Source organism: Eleutherodactylus coqui, chromosome 1, assembly GCF_035609145.1.
Source record: "Eleutherodactylus coqui strain aEleCoq1 chromosome 1, aEleCoq1.hap1, whole genome shotgun sequence".
NCBI classification, from domain to species: domain Eukaryota; kingdom Metazoa; phylum Chordata; class Amphibia; order Anura; family Eleutherodactylidae; genus Eleutherodactylus; species Eleutherodactylus coqui.
This window is the reverse complement of record NC_089837.1, coordinates 223,625,565-223,643,956: the sequence shown is the minus strand read 5'-3', so window position 1 is coordinate 223,643,956 and position 18,392 is coordinate 223,625,565. Positions and strand designations below refer to the sequence as shown.

The 18,392-nt window shown below is 42.4% G+C and overlaps 1 protein-coding gene across 2 annotated transcripts in view; it reads left to right on the top strand.

Moving 5' to 3' along the window:
* AHI1 (Abelson helper integration site 1) overlaps positions 1-12,742 on the top strand; it is a 185,961-nt gene extending 173,219 nt beyond the window's left edge. For both annotated transcript variants that reach the window (XM_066605823.1, XM_066605816.1), the window contains exon 25: positions 10,773-12,742. In XM_066605823.1, the coding sequence (XP_066461920.1) occupies positions 10,773-10,986 (214 nt within the window). In that variant the 3' untranslated portion in view covers positions 10,987-12,742. The remainder of the gene's footprint in view (positions 1-10,772) is intronic.
* Positions 12,743-18,392: the final 5,650 nt, after the last annotated feature.

The window sequence follows — 18,392 nt, the reverse complement described above, 5'->3', positions numbered from 1 at the left end:
AATGCACTACTTTGATAGATTGGACTTTTACGGACGCAGCGATACCAAATACATATTTTTATTTTATGATTTTGATTTTTTAATAATAGATATGGCAAAAGGGGGGTGATTTAAACTTTTATAACTTTTTTTTTTTAACAATTAAAAAAACTTTATTGATCTTTTTTCTTACTTTACTTTGAAGTCCCCTGGAGGACTTTAAGATGCGATACTTTGATCGCTCCTGCAGTATGACGTAATGCTATAGCATTACGTCATACTGCTTTTTGACAGGCAGTCTTTCAAGCCACCCTGTGTGGATGGCTTGATAGGCAGTCTGCTAAGGCAGCCCTGGGGCCATTCATTAGGCCCCCGGCTGCCATGACACCTGCACGGCTCCCCCGATCTCACCGCTGTTCGGGGGATTTAAATGCCGCTGTCAGAATTGACAGCGGCATTTAAAGGGTTAATAGCCGTGATCGGCCAAACGCAGCTATTGCCCGCGGGTGTCAGCTGTAATAAACAGCTGATGCCCGCGCTGTATGGAGGGAGATAACGCCGCTACCTCCCTCCATACACATCCTGCAACAGCAGGACGTATTTTTACGATAGGGCCGTCACTAAGGGGTTAAAAAGCTTCACTAAGATACTGCCACTTGCCATGTTGGAGAAACGACAATTAGAAGTTAAATTTATGTTTTGTTTTTTTAAATACTACAGTTTGCTCACTGTAAGCACACTATAGACCCTTAGCAGTGATCAGTAGGTTGCAGGAAAGTTTTAAAGGAAATATGTCATCAATAACAATCTTGGCATTCCCTGTTCTGTAGAGAAAACTTTTCAGCAGTCATATCATTATCATCACAGGCAGAATTACAGTGGAAGGTAACACCTATACATAGATCACCCATCACAGGATCATCCATTCTGAAGTGCAGGCATAGTCTTTATACTTTAATTTGCTAGAATGTTATAATTACTGTATGCATTTTTCATGTGCTGTCCATTTCATATTCATAGTACAGGGTACTAAAATTCTTGCTGGCTGCTATTTAGGTGAGATGCTTTTCGTTAATTAAACAACAGATCTTTTAATTCATAAATATGAGTTAACAAAACTCAAAATGTCACATTGTCAGTGCCAAGTAAACAGTTTTCGTCAGTCAAGAGCATTGTTTCAAAATGCATGGGAATTGTTAGTAACTAATATTTTATAGGAAATAGATTCTTCACCCGCAATAAGGAGATATTTTTGCATATTCTACTATGCACATTTGTTTTCTCCCACTTTCTCTCATCACTCTTATTCACTCATATTCTCCATAATTTTAATCACCATGTTGAAGAGGTTTTCCGGGATCTAAATAATGATAATCTTTATATAGTGCCAACATATTCCACAGAGTTTACAAAGCAGGGGGAAACAAACAAAACCACAGTTACATCTAGTAATCAGTTGATGGAAACAGTAGGGGTGAGGGTCTTGCTCCAACGAGCTTACATACTACAGATAATAGGATGATACAGAAGGTAAACGGTCTGGAGATGTGCTCGGTATGGTGAGGGGGAGATGTGCACGGTATGGCGAGGGGGAGAGTGTGGGATGTTATACACATATACAATGGTCAAATTGTGCCAAATAGTGGCCAAAGGGGTATGACTGCAGGGGCTGGTTAATTGCAGCTGGCAGGGGTTGCAATCAGTAGAACAGTGAGCATTAGAGATGAGCGAACGTGTTCGGCTCCGCCCCTTTTCGCCCGAACACCGAACTTTGCGAGCAATTCCGTGCTCGGGCGAAAAAAGTTCGGGGGTCGCCGTGGCAGCGCGGGGGGGTGCGGCGGGGAGTGGGGGGGAGAGGGAGAGAGAGAGGGCTCCCCCCTGTTCCCCGCTGCTGCCGCCCGCGCCGCCGCGCCTCTCCCCGGCGCCCGCCGAAGCTTTACGCGCGGACACTGAAGTCCTCGGCAAAGCCGGTGTCCGGGTGCGTAAGTGTTCGTTAAGAACACGTTCGCTCATCTCTAGTGAGCATGTTATCAGGCGAAGTACAGAGGGGTTTGGTTTAGGGGATATGATATACTTCCCTGAAGAGGTGCGTTTTGAGAGCACGTCTGAAGTTTTATGTGTCAGGAATTGCCCGGATAGTTTTGGGTAGCACTTTTCAGAGGACTGGTGCTGCTCTGTCGAAGTCTTGGAGGCAGGAATAAGATGTGGCCCTTAGTCTGATTTCGATAGCGAAGTTAGGGTTGCGGGCTGGCTGCTGGATTGAGATGAGGAAAACAATGTAGGGTGGTGCTGTGCTAGAGAGAGCTATGTGGATGAGTTTAAATTTAATTCTGTATTTCACAGGCAGCCAGTGCAGTGACTGGCCCAGGGCAGAAGCATCTGTGTAGTAGCTGGACAGGAAGATGAGCCTGGCTGCTGCATTTAAGATGGAATGGAGGGGAAAGGCTGATCAGCAGTGAGTTGCAATAATTGAGCCAAGAGTGGTTGAGAGCAAACAGTGAGCATTTCAACCGTGTCCACGGTGAGAAAAGGGCAGATTCCTGAGATGCTCTTGAGGTGTAGGTGGCATGTTCAGGCCAGAGATTGGATGTACGGTGTAAAGGAGAGATCGGAGTCGATTATAACCCCAAGACAGCAGGCGCGCTGTCTGGGAGTTATGGTGGTGCCACACACTGAGATGGAGATATCAGGATGAGATTGGTTAGTAGGCAGCAGAAACACCAGTAGATCAATTTTTTTAGAGGTTCTAGGTATAGAGAGGACATAGTATTAGAGACAGTGGACAGACAGTCGGCGGCATTCTGAAGGAACAGTGCAGTCATGTCACGGGAAGAGGTGCATAACTGGGAGTCGTCAGCATAGAAATGGTACTGAAAGCCAAATCTCCTAATGGTTTGTCCAATAGGAACTGTGTAGATGGAATAGAGAAGGTGGCTGATGACCGAGTCCTGGGAGGCCTCAAATGAGCAGCTTTATAACACTGAGATCCATTGGCAACATGTAAAGGAGTTTGCTGCTCACTGAGCAGGTAATCGCTGGGGTAGATGTGGGGGTGGATGGTAGTTTGGGAGAGCAGGATGAGCAGGCAGCTAGCTGGATGACAGACAGAGGGGTGGAAGAAAGAGATCCAGGGAGGCTAGTCCTGAACTGGCACACCCCAACAAGTTTGCAAAGTTGGCAAATGAGGGGAATGCCATTACAGGATTAGCACTGCTGCAGTACAACATGTCCTCTAACGGCCAGAGGGATGTCTGCTCCAGTAAGAAGGGAAATGGGAGCTCACTACAGGTTACACGGGTCCTGGTAGTGGGAGACTCAATTAGCAGGAGGACAGACAGGGCAATCTGCACAAAGACCAGGATCGGTCGAACGTTGTGTTGTCTTCTTGGTGCTCAAGTTTGACACATTGCGGATTTGGTTGACAGATTACTGGGAAGGGGTTGGTGAGGATCCAGTGGTCATGGTACATTATGGCACCAATTACAAAGTTAGGCCTTAGTCAGACGGGCGTTTTTTCGCGCGATTTGCGCATGCGCATGCGATTCGCGCATATATAAAACCAATGGTTCGCTATGGTATCGGTCACATGTCCGCTTTTTATGCGGATATGCGATAAATTATAGGACACGACGATTCGCAGATGGCGCCTATCTGCGTTCGGCGTTTTATGTGCTCACCAAAATCATTTTTTTGGCCGGTCAGTCTAAGTTTCATGCGCATTTTGATGCGCACTGCGATTTTTCTCCGGTCAGACGGGCGTTTTGCTGCGACGATTAACGCGGCTAGGTGCAGATTTTTCCCGCGATTTTTCGCCCCCGGTCACGCGATTTGCGCATGCGCATCCGACATGCGATCCGCAAATCGCGCGAAAAAACGCCCGTCTGACTAAGGCCTTAGAGTTAAGTGGAAGGCCCTTAAAAATAATTTCAGGGAACTAGGATGTAAGCTTAGGGTAAGGCTCTCCAAAGTAGTGTTTTCTGAAATATTACCTGTACCACCTGCCACACCAGTAAGGCAGTGGGAGATTAGGGAGGTAAACAAGTTTAGGAAAAAGGGTCTACCATAGGGATGGGCCGCATGTCAATGGGGAGGGTGCAGCTGCGCTGGGGGAGAAGATGGCTAGAAGGTTGGAGGAGTGTTTAAACTAGACTGAAGGGGGGAGGTAGTGGGGGGCAGCCAGACAGTAAGATAGAGGGGAAGACAGTGTAGACAGTGACCTGTGACTAAGTAATGGAAATGAGGGTGGAGCAGCAAGAGGGATTAGTACAGTTAGAACTGGCAGAATAGTTGGTAGAGATAAACATAATATAAAAAATAACCAAAACCTTCTAAATTTATGATGACTAATGCTAGAAGTCTGACCAATAAAGCAGACAAACTAGAAGTAATAATGTCTGAGGAAAACTACAACATAGTGGGAATAATGGAGACCTGGTTGGATGAAAGCTGTAACTGGGTGGTGAACTTACAGGGTTACAGTCTGTTCAGAAGAGATTGTAAAAACTGAAAAGGTGGAGGGGTTTTTCTTTATGTAAAAACTTGTTTAAAGCCCACATTATGGGAAGATGTATGGGAGGGAGATGAACATGTGGAAATACATGGAAGGAAAAACAGCAATAAAATCTACATGGAGAGTTTCTATAGACCACTAAATATAACAGAAACTACTGAAAATCTATTATTGAAGCAGCATAGAGGTCACAAATTTCTGTCTATTACTAAAGTACCATACTTGTACAGGACCCGACTAGAGGGATGACCATTTTGGTCTTAATATTAATAAACAGACCTGACAGTTTAATAGGGTGCAGGTTGGGGGGCACCTGCAAAATAGTGAACATAATATAATAAATTTCAACTGGTCTCTCATGATAGATTTTTCTTGGGAATCTATGAATATTCTGAACTTTAGGAAGGCCAAGTTTGACCAGTTCAGAGATGCCCTTAACCTTATTGACTGGGATAATGTCCTTAAATATAAGAGTACAAACAATAAATGGGAAACTTTAAAAAACATCCTAATTACTTACTGTGAGAGGTTCTTACTGTACAAGATTAAAAGACTTAGCAATAGGAGAGAACCAATGTGACTCAATAAAGTTGTACATGGGGCAATAAGCAGCAAAAAGAAAGCGTTTAAACTACTTAGGCCGCCTGCACACGAGCGTTCCGGATTCCGCTAGCGGATTTTCACGCACGTATGGTACCTATTTATGTGCTTGCGGATAGGTGCTGATGCGTGAAAAATCACGCGCGGATATACGCGGATGTGTTGCGGAAAAAAACGCGCAGAAAAACCAGCAGACACCCCTTATTGTAAACCCAACCCCTAGAGAACTGCCCATTCCTTGGAAAACAGCTTAAAAACCAACACCCAGATTCCGTTTTGTCCCTCTTGCTTGTGCGAGCACCGTTAAATTATTCTGGCAACATGCTTTCACCCGGTGAGCAGATGTCTTTGTGGGCATGATTGATCCATGTAACTTTTTTCAGGCGCTTCTCCAGCATGACTTTATTTCAGTCACTGCAAAAAAATTCACAAGAGGAATTCATTACTACAGATTTTGCATTCTTAAATCCTGCATTGGCAAGAAATACTACCTATCTCCCTCTACAAATTTGCCTGTGAAGCTCTGTGCTGTGTGTTGGGACGCCTCCTACCATGCCTACTTCCTGTAGTCATAGCAACCAGTGACTCCATCTGCAGCTGCACTGCGGATGTACTGCGTGAAAAAACGCACCCATTCACTTGTATTGGAGGCTTCATGCGCAGAATCCGACCCAAATTAGAACAGGTCGCAGATTTTTTCACGCGCGTGAAAAAACGCGATACAAATCCGTCCGTCTGGGGATAACTGCGGATCCTCATAGGAGTATATTGGCTGCGGTCTGGGGCAGATAATGTGCCTAAAATAACGCGCTGGAAATTCCGTTCGTGTGCAGGCACCCTTAAGCAAGAAACCATCGAAGAAGCACTGAAAACCTATAAGCAAAAAAATTAATTATGTAAAAATCAGCTAAAAGCAGATAAAAGATAGAGACAGAGAGACTTGTTGCCAGAGAGAATAAAACTAATCCTAAACTGTTCTTCAACTATGCAAATGGTAAAAAGATTAATGCTGAAAGCATTAGCCCCTTAATAATTAATGTAGTAGAAATTCTGGAGGTTGATGAGGAGAAAGCAAATCTATTAAATTGTTTTTTCTCCAGTGTATTCGGAGGAAAATGAAATCTCAAATGAGATGCAGAGTGATAATGTAAACTCTCCACTAAATGTCACTAGTCTAACCCATGAAGCGCAGAGCCATCTTAAAAAGATTAAAATGTAAATATTTTATTTTAAACACTATATTGCATCTACTATTTGTATCTTCAATAAAAAAAAAAAGAATTTACACAAGAAAAAATTAAAATGGACAAATCACCAGGTCCCAATGGCATACACTCCCAGGTTCTAAACGAATTAGGTAAAATGATAGACCATTGTTTCCTCTACTCTATAGTGACAAGGTCTGTTCCATTTGATTGGCGCGTAGCCAAATTGGTACCAATATTCAAAAAGGTCAAAAATAAACCTGGAATCTACAGGACGGTAAGTCTTACTTCTATTGTGGGTATAATGTTTGAAGGATTTCTAAGAGATGCTATCCTGGAGTTCCTTAAGGAAAATAGCTGTATACCTCTGTATAAGCATGAGTTTATGAGAGATCGCTCCTGTCAAACTAACCTAATCAGCTTCTATGAGGAGGTAAGTTCTAGACTGAACCAGAAACAATCATTGGATCTTGTGTATCTGGACTTTTCCAAAGCTTTTGATACTATGCTTCATAAAAGGTTGGTATATAAAATGAGAATACTTGGTCTTGGTGAGAATGTGTTTAAGTGGGTAAGTAACTGGTCAGTGATAGAAAGCAGAGGGTGGTTATACATGGTACATATTCTGATTGGGTCACCATTACTAGTGGGGTATCAAAGAGGACAGTTTTGGGTTCTATTCTTTTAATATATTTATTAATGACCTGGTATGAGGATTGCACAGTGAAATATCAATATTTTCAGATGACACAAAGCTATGTAAAGAAATTTACACGAGAGGACACAAGATGGTTGTGGTTGCAAGAGGATCTGGATAAGTTGGAGGCATGGGCAGAAAAGTGGCAAATAAAGTTTAACACTAATAAATGTAAAGTTATGCACATGGGCAGAGGAAATACATGTCAGCATTACACACTAAAATGGGAAACACTAATATAGAAAAGGACTTGGGGATTTTAGTTAATTGTAAGCTTAACTAGAACAACCAGTTTTCTCCACATGCCCACACTCAGTGAAATGTGTAGGTGAATTGCATGCTATGTAAGTCATTTTCACCCCATCATTTATCTTAATATCTTGTTCACCAGTCATAATACTAAAGTGCCTGGAAAAATTGTTTTATGTGCAGAGTAAAACAGGGTGCTGTGGTCATAGACAAGCTGTAACTTTATGCAGGAATGTTAGCGCATAAGATACATCAGGAATGGTTGGAGAGAGAGGGAAAAACAAGTATCAAAGCAGTGAGAAAATGTAGTCACAGAGTATCTAAACAATGATGCATGCATGTATCTTGTCGACTTAGTGTTACTGTTACCAGAGTTTTTGTTTAGGTTTCTGTGTAATATGGTGGTCATCTTACTATAGAGCAGTGATGGTGCACCTTTTAGAGACCGAGTGCCCAAACTTCCACTTATTTATAGCAAAGTGCCAACAGGTCAGAGGGCGGGGTTTTAGCACGACATATGATTTTTGCCTCAGTCATTAGAAAAATGACAGGGCCGTTTCAAAATAGACAGGGAGGAACGCCCTGTGTTTTATTTCCTAGCAGCAGCTCTGGAGCACCATTGGTGCAGATTTTGACTGGAAATCAGTTGCGTACCCGCAGCTGATTTCATACTATGTGGCGCTCCCCCTCACCTCCTCTGTAGGCTTCTCGCTGTCAGCGCTCCCCGGCTTCTGGCTCTCAGCGGCCTGCAGTGGTTTCACCTGACCAGCCGCGCCGCACCTGCCAGGCCGCTAGGAACTGGAAGCCGGGAGCACTGACCTAGGGAAGCCTTCAGAGCAGGTGAGGGGGAGCACAGAATAGTATGACCTCAGCTGTGGATACACAACTGATTTCTTGTCAAAATCCATAGCAATAGTGCAGATTTTGACTGTATTTTTGATGCGGAAATTGCCACAGAAATTTTCGCTGCCGACATTCTGCAGCGTTTCCACCGTGTGTAAACATACTCTGAGTCAGCTTGAGGTATGCTGCCACATGCAAAATGGCCTCAGTAGTAATAGTGTCCCCCCACAGTGGCCTCAGTAGTAATAGTGTCCCCCACAGTGGCCTCAGTAACAATAGTGACCCCCCCACAGTGGCCTCAGTAACAATAGTGACCCCCACAGTGGCCTCAGTAACAATAGTGACCCCCACAGTGGCCTCAGTAGTAATAGTGTCCCCTACAGCAGCCTGAGTAGTAATGATAACCCTTTTAGTAGCTCCGGTAATAATATTAACCCCATCAGTAGTAATATCCACACAGTAGCCCCAGCAGTGTGTAAGCCCGGAATGTTTCCTCCTTTGTCCTCTCCTACAGAACTTAGAAGGAGAGGACTCGGGGGAGGAGGATCCCGAATGCACACTTACGTCAGAATGTGGGATGGGATCAGCACTGCCAGAGTGATTACCGGCGAGGAACTGCGGCACCCCAGCCGGTAATCAATACCGTGTTGAGCGGCCGACGGCAGCACGTGCCAGCAGGGAGGGCTCTGCGTGCCGTCCCTGGCACACGTGGCATAGGTTCGCCACCACTGCTCTAGGAAATTTATGCAAATTGGAAGATTGAACAATGCCTCTGCAGCGCCACCTATTAGAAGGCAGCATTCCTACAAGTCAATGTCAGACCTTTTAGCCAGCCTTGTAACAATGACTGGAAATATAGGCCAAATTCAGTCTTCTCCAGAAGGAAAAGATAACAATGCATAGACAGACTGTTTCAGGGCTTTTTGTTCCTCATCAGTGTGCAGTAGATTATTGGTTTGGCTGGTGAGAGGCTTGTGACGTGGGTTGTAAGGGTATCATTTCTGCTTAGGGAGAGCACCTAGTAGGCGTGAACAGACCTATAAAGTCATGCATGGTTCTCTAGTAGATGGAACAATGCCTCTGCAGTGCCTCCTACTAGAAGGCAGCATTTCTGTAAGTCCATGTCATATCTTTTTACTGGCCTTGTAACAATCATTGAATTAGATTGCACATGAACATAGTTAATTCTGGAAGGAAAGGGGAGTTTTGATTTAAAGTAAATTTATCACTTATATTTTCTTTTAATAAATAAAACCAGAAAGTGAAACAAATTCCTTTTCTTCTAAGTTGTTTTTATATTCTTACTGTAGAATATGTACATGACTATTAGATCTGCTGTTCGAGCTACACTTTTAGAGAAATACTTTACAGCAACCATATAAGCCAAAAACACAATGGACAGGAGAAAGAGAGCCACTGACTTCTACAGGAGATTGTTGTAGGCATACTCTGACATGTGCAGAGGTCACTCTGCAGGGAAGCAGAGAAGGTGAACTGTGACTATCACCAACTATGAATCATAGATCCTGTGTTAACTTTTATTATAATCCTGCCCATGATGATAAAAAAACCACTACTGAGAAGTTTTCTCTATATAAAAGAAAGTGTCAGCCTAATATTAGGCTTAGTGGCTGAAGTGAAAACTGCAAGATATTAGGATTTGTTTCAAATATAGACAGTGACATTGAAAATGTAAAATTAAAATTAAATATTTAATATAAAAAGCTTGATGAATACAATTTTCAATATGACATACCGTATATACTCGAGTATAAGCCGACTTTTTTCAGCACATTTTTTATGCTGAAAAAGCCCCTTTCGGCTTATACTCGAGTGCAGGTCCGTGCACTATTTCCTTCAATTGAGCCGCTGCTGCTGCTGGCGACCCCATTGAAAGCAATGGGCTGCATGCAGTGATCTTCAGGAAGGGCTTTAAATATAAGCCCTTCCCTGAAAATCATCCCTACATGTAAAAGATAAAAAAAATAAAATACCTCTCCACTTGTGCTCAGGCACGTCCAGCCACTTGGTCCTCCAGCAGTGCAGTGAAGTTCTTTCAGCAGGTGGGGATTTAAAATCCCTGTCTGCTGAAAGGGCTATATCTGATTGGCGGAGTGCTCAGCCAATCACAGGCAGCGCTCAGCCATTCATTGAATGACAGCTGAGCACTGCCTGTGATTGGTCACAGCACTCAGCCAATCGCAGGCAACGCTAGGTCATTAATTGATTTTACATCCCTGCCTGCTGAGAGAACTTCACTGCACTGCCGGAGCACCAAGCGCCTGAGCTCCAACAGCGGTGGAGAGGTACGTGTTTATTTTTTAAATTTTTTTACACGTTAGGGATGATTTTCAGGGAAGGGCTTATATTTAAAGCCTTTCCCTGAAAATCACTCCACACAGCCCAATGCTTACAATGTAGCTGCTGGCAGCAGCAGCGGCCCCATTGAAAACAATTGTGGACTGACCTCACTCGAGTATAAACCCAACCTAGGCTTATGCTCGAGTAAACAAGTTTTCCCAGTTTTTTGGGGTAAAACTTGGTGCCTTGGCTTATACTTAGGTAGGCTTATACTCGAGTATATACGGTAAGTATATTTTGTCTTTCAATTTCCCCTTTTAGCAGTGCCTGCAGTCTGAAAATATGCATTCTATATGAGTGATATATATTTTATGGTTTCTTTTAATAGTGGAAAAAGACAGAAAGTACAGCAAATGAGACAGTCACCTGACTTTACTTCATGGCCTGTAGATCTGCTGACAACATTATCCCCATCTGCAGTTTCTAGCTTGAATGATCGTGGTCTACCAAGGCATGAGAGCAGTGGTAAACTGAAAAAGAACAGTTTAAAACAAGTCATCTCGGTTGGGAAAACAAACATAGCATTTCAGCCGGATGAGTAAGATACTAACTAACCTAATGCAAGAGAAAGTGCAGCAGTGATTGTTAAGCACTGGCTACTATATTGGTCTAGTAAAGTATGGGAAAAAAAAGAAATGCAGGACATTTAGAATCGCATTATTTTTATATTAAGTAATAATAAATCTGTGCTTAACCCTTTCCAATCCACTGTCTGACCTCTGAAGGCATTATGATTTAAGGCTGTACAGCTTTGATGTTGGAAGATATCCGTCGGGGTTCTCTTACTGTATATTGCCAGCCTCTCTCCTGTCAGAGCCTATCCAACGTGTCACCTTATGCAGTACTGGCTTTAGCCAGCATATAGTGCCGTTGTATAACAGCAGAAAAAGAGTAAGCCCCCTAGGAAAACCAGAATACAAATTGGATTGGAAAGGATTAATGTTCAGTAGAAAGCAGTCTGGAAAACATGATTTTGGGCATAGTATTAACTGCACCAAATTTTGCTGACCGATTTACAAGGTATAAAGGGGACCAAGAAAAGCCTTAGAGACCGAAGCTCACTTCACCTTATGCAAAAAAAACAACTATTCGACATTTCTGACAAACTCGTGGAATATTGGGGATTAATTTTGACTCACAGAATAGTTCTACTGCTATAAGAAGTGTCTAAATCAGCCCACATGTTGAGAAGAGTGGAGGACCACCAGTGCTGGTGTATAATATGTTTACCGATAAGATATTAGTAGAGATGAGCGAGCATACTCGCTAAGGCAAACTACTCGAGCGAGTTGTGCCTTATTCGAGTACCTGCCCGCTTGTCTCTAAGGTGCGGGTGAGAGGTGAGTTGCAGCGGGGAGCGGGGGGGAGAGAGAGATCTCCTCTTCGTTCCTCCCTGCTCTCCCCTGCTGCTCCCCGCCCGCCGCCGAATCTTTAGAGACGAGCGGGCAGGTACTCGAATAAGGCACTACTCGCTTGAGTAGTTTGCCTTAGCGAGTACGCTCGCTCATCTCTAGATATTACCAGTCATTACTACTTTATCTTCTGTACTGAGATTGTGTTATTTACCGAGACAGATCTGGGTTACAGGTAGATATAGGTGCACTTATAAATGAATTCTAATTATTATCCATAGTGCATATGTGAGTCACCTGACCATGCATTCTGCATCACAATTGGCTATTCTACTAATCTGCAGGTGACTTAGCCCACCACCTCACCTTTCAAGAACTGACTCGAAAGTGGAGGATAGACTGTAATCTCTCACAAGTGTGAAGAAAGAAAATTGTATGTGCAGTTTACAAGTATGCTTTTCAAAAAGTAGAACATTCAAGTCTAATAAAGCCGTGTGTTTAATAATACCAGGAAACAAGATGTGCTTGTGAGTGGCAGTGTGGGAGCTTATTCCACATGTAAAACCTGTGTGCGGAATACGCTGTCACCAACATTCATGTGAAGGAGTCCTTAGGATGAGGCACTCAGCTGATAACCCCCTTTTTTTCTTGCAACACTTCAGTTTTACATCAGCAGTTTTAGGCAGTAGATTCATCACCAAGAAATGATATATCTGTGTGATAAAATCCTCATGTTACAATGTTAAATCTATGTACAGTGTTCTTCTAAAATATATTTTGTGTATTACTTTAGTGTTAAATACTGGTAATTGTATTCTATTTTTCTCACAGAAATTAACAGAAGTGCACTTTATTTTATAAATAATTTATGTATTTATACCTCTGAAATGAGAAATAGTTTTTAATGAGGGACTGTGCTGATATAATGTGTTTTACTATGTTCTACATGAAACACAAAAAATTGATGTTTTCAGATTCTCCACCATGATTTTATATTTAATTATTAAAGGTTTTAATATAACTGTGGTTCAGCTCTTTATACGTTTTTATTGTGTTGTGGAAAATAGAAAACTTAACCTTTGGCTCTCTAGGGAGGATGTCAACTGAATTAAAATTAGATAATCCTACATTTGCCACATGACAAAATGTAAACCCATTGATAAAAAGAAAGAAGTGAGACTAGCAGCATTTGGGCATTGAAGTGTGAAAAATTCCCCAAGCGCAAACCACAGTAATCCCTGCACATGTTCCTACTTTCTAAAATTGAAAAAAAACACAAATATGATTGCTTAACAAACTGAAGAAAAGAAAATATGAAAAAAAAACTGGCAGATTGGAGAAATTATGTAATGTAACATACGGATTTTTAAAAAGTGGGTTACAGTACATACTTAAATTACCCATACAAAGAGATTTAATGATACATCTAATTACATTTTTATAATATAATAGCACTGGAGTTAATTTGCAGGGTTTATAGGAAAATATTGGCATTTAACTCTATTGTGTTTTATTCTTAATGTTTTTGATTCATTTTTATTTTTGACAGTGAACAACAGAAAATACTCTTTAATGTCAAAGTAACAACAAATCTGCTCAAAGTCCCCTGCTGCTTGCTTTTCTTGTCTTTTAGTGTGCATTGACATGACACCTATTTTGACGGCATGTCAGGGCCCACAGGGTCTTCTAACTGGCCACATTGGTGGCATTCCGCATCATGTAATAAAAAAGTGATAGAAGCAAAATATTTATAAAGTTACTCTACTTAAAGTTGGCTTAAGCTATTGAATATTGTGAAATATCACTCGAGAGCAAAGTTTTCCTTAAAGTTAAGATAGGTCATCAATAGTTCATCGGCTGAGGTCCGTCGCTTGGGACCCCAACTGACCGGCTAATTGTGCGCCTGTGGACAGCACCGCAATTCCACAGAGGTCTTAGCGGAAGCAGCAGAAGCTTATGCACCGACCGCTGTGTAGTAGCAGAAACTTGTAACTGCAGGCATGGCTTTCACTGAAATCAACGCGAGCCATGCCTGCAGTTACAAGCACCGGCCACTACACAGAAGTCGGAGCAGAGACTTCGGCTTCGACATCTGTGCAATTGCGGCGCTGTCAGCGGGCAAACAATCAGCTGATCGGTTGGGGTCTTAAGCGACAGATCCCAGCCGATTGATGACCTATCCTGAGGATAGATAGGTCATCAACAGTATTCTCCCTGGGAAAACCCCTTTAACATCATTTTGTAAAGGTTTTTCACTTTGACATTAATCTTCTTTTTTTTCGTTGAAGGGGTTTTCTAGGACTAAAATATTGATGACCCCTGCCAATCAGTTGTTTGAAGGGGCAGCTGTGTTAAGGCAAGTACTACTGCCTGTGAGCGATGCCAACAATGCTTGCTTCTATGAAACATCACTTGTATGAGCTGCCAGGCATCGTTTGACCAACAGCTCGTCCCATGTAAAAGGACCATTAAGCAAAGAACCGTAGATAAGCTACTTACTGTATATAATGCTTTTATGAACAATGTAAATAGTGCTTGATACCCTTAGTAGCAATTAGTACTTTTGTAGCAGTTATTTCTTAAATCTTTTAAAGCTCTTTTACATGCAACAATTATCGTTTGAACGACCAAAAGACTGAATAAATGAAGGATTTTTTTTTTTTTGCGATATCACAAAAAGAAAAGGCATGCTGCAATTTTTCTTTTTCTTTTTTTTTTTTGCATGCAACAACGCAGGAGTGAAAATATTGCAAATAAGAATGAAACCATTGAAATCATTGGTTTCATAATCATGCATTTTTACTCACTCTCTCATCTCGAGAAAATTGTGCGATTTTTCTCGCCAGTGTGAAGGAACCCTTATTGCAGTTTTTGGAAGGCGAAATGAACAAAAAAGCATTTTTCTATTTTTTTTTTTAAAGAATGTGTTCAATTTATTGTACAGGTCATTACAGATGCAGTGATACCAAATGTGCTGGGGTTTTACATTTTTTTTGACAAAGAAAAAAGTGCAAAATTGGATTTTTTTACTGTTTTTTAAACTATTTTTTTTATGTGTCTATAAACCTACGGTATGAAGCTTTGATTGCTCTGATAATGCATTGCAGTACTTCCATACTACAGTTGATTATCTCTTATCACAGTGATCGCATGCATGGCAGACCCAGACGCAATTGTCTGGTATTCGGTTGCAATAGCAGTCCATCGGTCCTCTGCAATTACATGGTGGAGGACCAATGATTTCACAGAAGGAGTGCCCTCCCTCAAAGTTCTCACTAATCCCCTGCTGTTGCAGCAGGAATCCAGCTTCTGCTGCAGATGGTGCGGGCTCAGTATGTACCATCCATAGGACATGAATGTATATCCATTCACTGGAACTGCTTCCCAGCCAGGGGGTAGGAATGGGCTAAACACTTTTCTGAAAACTCCAAAAAGTTCATTTTTTTCTAGATTCGACTTTCAGCAATGAATCGATTGCCAACAAGGTGGCTGTGTTGTGTTTTCAGCCAAGAAAACTAGTGCCAGAAGTGTCTAGCAGAAGATTCTCACCATCCAGGTTTGGCTGGGTAGCAGTTATCTAGTGATGGTGTTATCTGTCTTATGGCCCACATATTTCCTTCTTTTCTTAAAGATGTGTCCTTTCCTTTCTTACCTTTCCACTTGGCGTAATCTTTCCAGAGATGTGTGTTGTGAGCTTTAAAAAAAAAAGATTTTACTATATTTTGTTAGGCTGGGTTCACACGGGGCAGATTTGCTGCGGAAATTCCGTCCAGAATTTTGTCACGGCGAATCCGCCTGCGGCCGCTAATCCCGGTATTGGCCAGCCGTGTGGACGAGATTTCGCAGAAGCCGTCGCTACGGCACGGATTCGCCGGCTGCAGCATGTTTATTTTTTTTCTTCTTCTGCTGCGGCCACGCTCTCCTCTAGAGGGAGCGCCGGCCGCAGTGGAAGAGCGAGCGGCCAGGCCGCTTTAAAACCCGCGGCTAAGTGCCGAGGGTTTTGAAGCAGCGCTTCTCCCGGCGGAAATCTCGCGGTTTTTCGCTGCGGCCAAACCGCAAGATTTCCACCGGGAATCCGCCCTGTGTGAACCCAGCCTTAGGGAATGTCTACGCTGTATGAGACTGTGTTGGTACCCAGTGGTTGGGATGTGTATTGTAGTTTGTCTTGTTTCTTATTTGTTTCATGAGAAATTTGAATCCCTAAAGGGGTTATCTGGTTGTAAACAATTGATGGCCTATCTGTCAGTAGTGGATCAGCGGAAATGTGCAATCAGGGACCCTTACAGATCAGCTGTTTGCCAGGCCAGCACACTCAATACACTGAGCTGATTTCTACAAGAAGCAGACAGCTCCGTTCCAACTGTTGTGGCCGGGCTTGGTGTTGCATGCAAAGTTCCCATTCATGTGAATGACCTGCAATACCAATCCCAAACACTGCCGTGATAATGGAGCTGTCTACTAGCTGTGCACTGGCCTGCCAAACAGCTGATCGGCAGGAATCCCAGGCAGTGGACCCCTGACAATCTACTCTTGATGGCCTATCCTAAGTGTAGGCCAATAATAGTTTACAACTGGACAACACCTTTAAGTAAATTGAAGGAGAGCAAGGGTGGATACATGTCTATGAAAATTTTGTTATAAACCGCTCTTGTTGAAATCAAGATAAGATTAAAGAAAAACTTAGTTTTTACTGCTGAGTGGGTCATTACCCTGTACAACAAATACTTCTTTTGTCATCTTAAAATTTGCATGGCGTGAACCTTTCGCCTGCAGTGTTTCATACAGCTTTATTTGGGACTGAGTGCCTTTAGTAAAGTTCCATTCATTAAAACTCATGATGTGCCAGGATACTTTACTTTTGGTATGCCAGTATTTTACATATAGCTAAAGATATGCAAATTTGATAAATGTAAAAACTGGAAAAGACTTGCAAAGAACTAATAACACTGAGATTTGCATTGCTGAAAACTTTTGAGCACAAAGGTTAATCAGTGAAGAGAGATCTGTAAAATAGTACATGAGTGGCAGTCACTCATGAACATGCAAATATTGGTTTGGAGGTTGCTGGCCAACTATTGCAGTTCCTAGTTTGTTTTACATCTTTTGCAAAAGTAATTGAATTGAACCACAAGCTGGCCACATTGTGGCTCTGCAGCTCTTGACAGTCTAACCCCAAGCAACACGTGTCCAGCATGTAGTAAAATGGGCTCCGATTCCATGCTGTGTCCCAGATTGCCACACATTAAAAAGATCAGTCATATCATTTTCTCCAGTGCTGATATTCAGCAAGGATTTGGTTGCTGTATATTTATAAACTTTAACACCCTTATAAAATTAGTTTACATGTACCTGATTGCTGATAATGCAGGCAGAGATAATCCCAATCCTGGCCACTTAAGGGGGTTGGCCACTTTGTATAGAATAGTTAGAAGAAGGAGATGCATCGTATTTGAGCAATTTACTAACACTGTATAATGTAATTAGGGGTTCTGTAGGGTTCTTTTCTTTTACGAAGTCTCACCTCCAAAGTCATCCTCCTGTACAGTGGTGACTCTGTCCTGCAAATGGCCCCTATTGGGGGGGCACGTAATGTGACCCCATCTACCAGCACCTCCTGCTCTGCACTTGCACTAGTTTCCTGCCCGCCTGGAACTGTGTCCAGGAAGGAAACCACTCTGTACTTATTCTGTAGAGAGTGGTGGCCAACCTCTCTAACTGCTGACATACCACTATCTGTAGTGATCAGGGTGCAAACTGAAAGACTGGACTTTCTTTATCCTGCTCATTCAACCTGTAAAAATATGACAGTACAGTGTGAGTAAAGAATAAAGAAAAGTTATGCTATTAATTTTAAACCTTAAAATTAAAATACAACCATAACTTCAGGATCAATACTCAGTACTGAAGAAATGGACTACTGGCTCTGATTAAGGCCGGGCTCACATAAACGTAATTGTGAATGGTCATGGAAGATCGTGCAATTTTCCGGCCAGATGTATATGTATGCACAGCATATCATTCGTGTGGAAAAAACTTGCAAGCGGGAAATGACATTAGAACATCGGCCAGGCAACTACCCAGGCGAAAATTCATTCGCTCTTTATATCTTAGAATTCAGGCTTTTCTATGCTAGTTCCAAGCAATTCTGACGCTCATACGTGATATTAATTGCCTTGTTGACAGCGGGCACTCGCATCCATTGACTTTATCTGCTCGGAATCAATTATAAAATACAGCATGATGCGATTTTTCTTACGCTCACAAAATACGCAATTCTTATCCACAAGTGTGAAGGAAATCTCGAAAATACATGCCTTTCAAGGCCCGCGTTTTACTGCAGATCCTCTAAACGGACTGTGATCGCAGATTCTGCAATTCAAATCCGTTCGTGTGAGACCGGCCTAATATATCCTAAAACAGCTCACAGTAGGAATACACTTGCCTGGAGCTTATACTGCGTTTGCAGGTTCATTGTAGCCAATGTCTGCAAGTACCAGCTTGTCTTCATACAGTGCGATGGGTGCCTGCTTACGTTGTGGCTTTCACATGAATACACAAGCCTACAGCTGTTCCCTAGTGTCCTCGTGGTCATTCAC